Here is a 6,460-nt window from a genome sequence, read left to right as displayed (position 1 = left end):
ATACTAAGTTCTTTGGACACAATTGAATGATATGGTTGCTAAGATGTTAAAACACATGAGGGATATGGAAGTAATGTTGTCGTTGTCATAAGATCATATGTTGTTACTTTTATTGGGAAACATGTTTTCAGAATTGATATTGTGCAAACAATTTTGATAATTTAAAATATGAATGATGAGTATGTTGTTGATTGCTTAAATTCATCGGCCTAATTCGTGACTTAAACCAATGAGTGAGTAAATGGTTGTACGGACATGTCAATAAGATCCTGTGATTGTGAGGGATAGCAGTGGTAGATCTATCTTCTGTGATATGTTTACAAATGTGAGAAGTTCTTAAATTGTTTTGTTGATTTTGCTCTCACTCGTTCATAGTCTACAATTGATCATCAAATTTGTTTAGTTGTGAAAACCGTGTAAACCTTAGTTCCTTTCTTGTTGTTCCTTTAGTTTGATATTGTGTTTTTAAGTTAAGCATGAGCTAGTAATAAATGTTACTTGTTGACAATCAGTTAATTTCTTAATAAAACCTTGTTTCGACCTTAATGTTGATGCGCAATCTCTTATCATGTATTCTTTCCTGTCTCATGTGGTTGATAATGATTTTGTTGCATAGGTATATGAAAATTGAAAAGAGGTTACGAGGACGTAACCATGTTTTTAGTTGGGTAGGATTGTAAAATCTTAATGCTTAATTTGCACTTGTTTGTAGATGGTAGTTTTGATCAAGTAGATGTTTCGTTGTGGGGTACCTATGCAAATGAGTTCTATATGTTTTATTCCTACTTCTGTTAGTTGGTTGAGGTGTAAAAGGAGAGTGTAGTTAAACTACTGGTATTAAGTTATGAGTTGTGGGGCCTTTGTGCCGAGTTACGTTTATGGTCCAGTGAGACCATGGTTATTGAGTTACTTGAGTCTGAGATCTTAATTTAGATGAAAGATGACGGTGTTCTCAGGTAGCTATTAGTCGTAGTTAGTTAGGTTAAATAAAGACGAGTTAAACCTCGGGACGAAGTTTATTTTTAGGAGGGCAGAATGTAACATTTCGTATTTGTTATGTTTAATTGATGTGTCAAGTGTGTGTTAACCGTGTTAGAAATGAGTGACGTCCGTAAGTACGATATGCAATACCCTTCTGAGGTTTGGGTACGGGAGCGAACTTCGGGACGAAGTTCATTTTAAGGGGGGAAGACTGTAATACCCCGTATTTTATATAATCAATTAAACGGATATTATTATATATTAATTATTATACATTTTATATTACTAATTATATCGGGTTAATTGTTGAGTCGATAATTACGTTAAGCTATCGCAAGTTAATTGAGACGGGTTTTATATAGAATTCGAAAGGTGAGCTAACCCATTTGAGTTGGCCCAATAATCTGTCCAGCCCATTTAACCCTAACCCTAAACCCTAAACCTAATAGTACCCTAATCTCTATCAACCCTACTCCCTCAACCCGCCTCCCTCACTTCATCGCCTTCAATCTCAACCCTCACGCAAAACGAGAGAGAGAGAGAGCGTGGGTGTTGGCGGCGCAGCAAGGAAGACCTTAGGGTGTTTGTCGACAACCGTGGGTGGCCCTGGTGGCGGTAGAGGTGGCAGGAAAAAGGTAAGAGCAACTCCTTTCCTCTGTTTTCGCATTTTCCGTCGTGTGTTGGTGGTCATTGCGTGTCTTAGGGAGGGGATGAGGGTGGTTGGTGTCGGGGTAATGGTAATGGGTGGTGAGTGACGAGTGTAGTGGTGGTGTCATGGTGGTTTTGGGTGGTTATAGTAATAAAGGCGGCGGCAGGGGAGTAGCAAACGAGTTTAAATGCGATTTCAAAGCGAGTTTAGATGGCTAGGTTGGGGTGGCGCCACCGTGGACTAGGGGAGGTCGAGACGGTGGTGCCACTGTTTCTGGTGCGTGGGGACGGCGAGCGAGCCATGGTGGTTTGACAGGGGTTTGGTGAGTGTTGCGGTGGTGGTGAGTCAAGGACAGTGGGCGGTTGGTGAGGCTTGGCGGTGAACCAGGCCAAATGCCAGCCCTGTTCGACTCGCGGCGGCGATCGACCAGTGCTGGTGGTGGTTGTTGGTGGTGGGGTCGAAGTGGGCAGCATGCCTGGTGGTTGTCACGGTGGAGAGGTGGCGCGTGGGAGCGTGGGGATGCGAGTGAAGGGACGGTGGTTGTGGACGGGTTGTGTTTGTTTTGAAACGGGTTTTTTATTAGTTTAATCGTTATAATTCGTTAACCGGTCGTATTATTAATTAATTAATTTAATTCCCGAGTTGATTAAAATAATTAAAGACGGGTTTTGAGTCGGGTATTGAGTTGTTCAAATGTTGAGTCGGGTTTTTCTTAAATCGCATAATTCGTTAACCCTTTAATTATCATTTTGGTTTTAGTTCCGAGTTATTTAAAATAAAATAATAATTAATAATAATTAATTAATTAGAGACGGGTTTGTTAAAATGAAAAAGCTACTATATTGGGAAAGTTTCCATTCTAAGAAATTCTACTTTAGTAACTTTCTATTTTGGGAAGTTGGGGCAAATACTAATCAGGTTATTTTAGTTATCAGTTGGGCATAAGTTTGGTGTCGGGATTGTATTTCGGGAAAGCTTTTATTTTGGGAGATTTCTATATTTAGTAGTTAGTAATTATAAATATTATAATTGTTTTAGGTGACGGATTCGTGAAGGATCGATAATCAGATTCGTTGCTTTATTTTCTGGACTGCTTGAACTGCTTAATTGGATTTGCTGGCACTTTGAGGTAGGGAAATACACTTGTCCTATTATCGTTGTTGTTGAATTGTGTTGACTTGATTCCTGGTTGTTGATCTACGTTATGATTTATATACGGGAAAGTGATTGACTGAATTGATCGTATTGAGTATGATATCACAACATCGGGTAACCGGCATGATTTTATAATTTATCAGTTCAGTGATTTATATATATATTGTGTTGCATTAATTTCTTTTGAGCATTCATATGCATTGGAGATGGAGGATGTTGTGGTGATGTGGTGTGATGATGACGATGTTGTGATAAGGCCCAAAGCGGTTTCTGCAGACTTGCCCTGGTGTCCTCAATCGCGAATGCGGATCGACTACGGTCGATATATATAGTCTACCGGGATCGGTATGGTCAGGCGTTCGGGTTATGAGATATGAGATATGAGTTGAGATGGAGATGGAGGTGACGGAGGAGCATGCATATCATATTTTATTGTTTCATTGTTTTCCCTACTCAACCTCGTGGTTGACCCCACAGTATTCGTGAACACCTGTGACGACCCAAATATTGGCGAGCAGACTTGACAGGTTAAGATATAGAACGGGAGCTGGATGGGCGTGAGACACTGGATCAGAAGACTTAGTAGCTAGATCATCATTTAGAAGACCTTCACTTTTATTTATGTTAGTTCTTTGTAATTTGACGTAGAAGAGGTTTTGTAATAATTAAGTTAAAGTAATTATAAAATTTTGCCTTGGAGTTTAATTTGCTATTCACTACCTTGGGAAACCGAGATGGTAACAGTCCGGTTTATTAGGGAATGTCTTGCTAAAGGCTCTTTCATAAACCGGGGTGTTACAACTTATCACTTTTGAGAGGAACCGTGTGGTATATATTTCTGATGATGAGGTAGATGATGAAAACGATCAGGGGAACGACTATCTAAATGACAACCCACTTGAGGATGATGTTGGATCAAATGACGAGAATGTTAGTACCATAACTGGTAGGGCCGGAGATGATACTCCAACCAAGCCGTAATCCAGCACTTAGAGACGAAAGGGGGGGATAAATAGTGGCTTTGTAATCCCTTGTTATAAGTAGTGAAGCAGAAGATAACGTAATGTATTAGACTAAGACTAAAATAGGTTAAGTATGGTGGTTTGTAGATATTTTGATAGCTAGACACCCAATTTTGAGACTTGTGATTTATATAGAGTTGTTCTAGACTTCTAGTAGCTTGCGGATGTATGTAAAATTAGGTGTGTTATATGTTTGTATGTAATATATAACGTTTGTAAATAGTGTGCACCTGTTAATAAATAAAACCGCGCTAAGTTTCTAATCCATGTGTATTTTTATGTTTTATAGGATGTCTTTTCTTAATAATATTGACGTCAACCAACCCGCTCCTAATAATCACTAAGGAATGACCCTCCTAATAATCAGGAAGAGAGTGCTAAATATTTTAAGAAAATGGCAAGTTATAACCCAAAGACTTACGATGGAAAACCAGACCCTGTAGAATTTGAGAAATGGGTAAGGGGATTGGACAAACTTTTCGATGCCATACATTGCCCTGAGATATGGAGAGTAGAATTTGCTATTTATTATTTGGAAGGACAAGCTGATTTATGGTGGGAAACTGTTAAGAATAGAAGAGAGGAACCGGGATTTGGATGGATTCAGTTTAAGGAACTTCTGAGATCAAAATTTTATCCTCCTTCACTTAGGAGACAAAAAGAGGAAGAGTTTAACGACTTGGAACAAGGATCAATATCTGTTACTTTGTATGCCTCAAAATTTATGGAATTATCTCGATTTGCCTCGCACATGGTGGCTACAGAAGAATTAAGGATGAATCGTTTCGAAAGAGGGCTGAATTGGAATCTCCGAGACAGATTATCTACACATACCTGTCTAAATTATCAAGAGATGTATGATAAAGCCACTAATGCAGAGAGGATAATGAAAGAGAGAAATGATACACCATCTGGAGGTAAAAGGAAGTTTGAAAGAAACAGTGTTACCGGGGGAAATTCTTATAAACAGCCAAACTTAGGATTCGGAACAAACCCTTCTAACCAATCACATGAAAGGAACCAAACATTTCCATGCGCAAGGTGTGGCCGTACTAATCATCTTACATCTCAATGTAGATTTGTTAGCCTGCGATGCTTTATGTGTGGAAGCCCAAACCATGTTAAGTATAATTGTCCAATGAATCGGACAACTGTGCCAGGAAATACCCCTAGGCCTAACTCCACTCCGTCTACATCAACCCCAAAAGTAATGGCATCTCAGCGTAAAACACAAGGACCAACTCGGGGACGTGTGTTTGTGATGAACTCCCAGGAAATGGAGACTTCAGAAAATGTGGTTACGGGTAACATTTTTCTTAACTCTAATCCTGTTAATGTCTTATTTGATACCGGAGCATCTAATTCATTTATATCTCGATCCTTAAGTGAAAAGTTGAATTTGACCCCACAGAGTCGGAAATTAACATTTTCAGTTGAATTACCTACCGGGGAGAATATATCATGCCCTATTTGGTATAAAGATTGTGTTTTGACCATAGAAACAAACTGTTTCCTAGCCGATCTGGTCGAGTTCGATTTAAAAGATTTTGACATAGTATTAGGAATGAATTGGCTTAGTAAGAATCATGTGATGGTAAATTGTCATGAGAAATCATTAACTATTACAAAACCTAATGGGAATGAGATACTATTTCAGAACCACAAATCCAACAAGAACAACAATAGGATTATATCCTTTTTAAAAACCCTTAAGTTATTACGCCAAGGATGTAAGGGTTATTTATGCGATGTGTGTAGCACTTTAGAGGCAGAACCAAATTTGACCAGTATTCCCGTAGTTAAGGAATTTTCGGATGTTTTTCCTGAAAGAAATCCCAGGAATGCCGCCATATAGGGAAGTAGATTTCACAATTGAACTAATACCAGGAAGTTCACCCATTTCCAAATCTCCTTATAGAATGGCACCTGCTGAATTAAAGGAACTAAAAATTCAACTGGATGAACTGTTAGAAAAAGGGTACATAAAACCCAGTACCTCACCTTGGGGAGCAGCAGTGCTTTTTGTTAAAAAGAAAGATGGAAGTTTGCGCTTGTGCATAGATGATCGAGAGCTTAATAAGGTCACTATAAAGAATAAGTACCCTATACCTCGAATAGATGACCTCTTCGATCAATTGCAAGGATGTGCTATTTACTCAAAAATAGATCTGCACTCTGGATATCACCAATTGAGAATAAAAACAGATGACATCCCTAAAACAGCTTTCAGAACTCGTTATGGACATTATTAGTTTATGGTCATGCCTTTTGGACTTACCAATGCTCCTGCAGTTTTTATGGACCTTATGAATAGAGTGTTCAGGCCTTATTTGGATAAATTTGTCATTATTTTTATTAATGACATTTTAATATATTCTAAGGATGAGAAGGAACATTTTCACCATTTGCGGATAGTTTTGGAAACCTTAAGGAAAAACAAGTTATATGCCAAATTTAAGAAATGTGCATTTTGGTTGGAAGAAATAAGTTTCTTAGGTCATGTTGTCTCAGAAAAAGGAGTACAGGTAGACCCTCAAAAGATTGAGGCAATCACCAAATGGCCCGTACTCAAGAATGTAGCAGAAGTACGTAGCTTTTTGGGATTAGCAGGATACTATCGTCGTTTTGTGAAAGATTTTTCTAAAATAACCCA

The 6,460-nt window shown here is 38.6% G+C and overlaps 1 protein-coding gene across 1 annotated transcript; it reads left to right on the top strand.

Moving 5' to 3' along the window:
* The first annotated feature begins 4,201 nt into the window (after positions 1-4,201).
* On the top strand, positions 4,202-5,662 carry LOC141616999 (uncharacterized). Its single transcript, XM_074434167.1, has one exon. It carries the CDS (start codon positions 4,202-4,204, stop codon positions 5,660-5,662), a length of 1,461 nt encoding a protein of 486 aa, XP_074290268.1.
* Positions 5,663-6,460: the final 798 nt, after the last annotated feature.

The sequence above is a fragment of the Silene latifolia genome, chromosome X (assembly GCF_048544455.1).
Source record: "Silene latifolia isolate original U9 population chromosome X, ASM4854445v1, whole genome shotgun sequence".
NCBI classification, from domain to species: Eukaryota; Viridiplantae; Streptophyta; class Magnoliopsida; order Caryophyllales; family Caryophyllaceae; genus Silene; species Silene latifolia.
Note: the sequence above shows the minus strand (reverse complement) of the source record. Positions and strands in the feature narration are given on the sequence as shown.

Coding starts and splice junctions, on each gene's coding strand:
- LOC141616999 (XM_074434167.1), top strand. CDS start 4,202: ATGGCAAGTTATAACCCAAAGACTTACGATGGAAAACCAGACCCTGTA.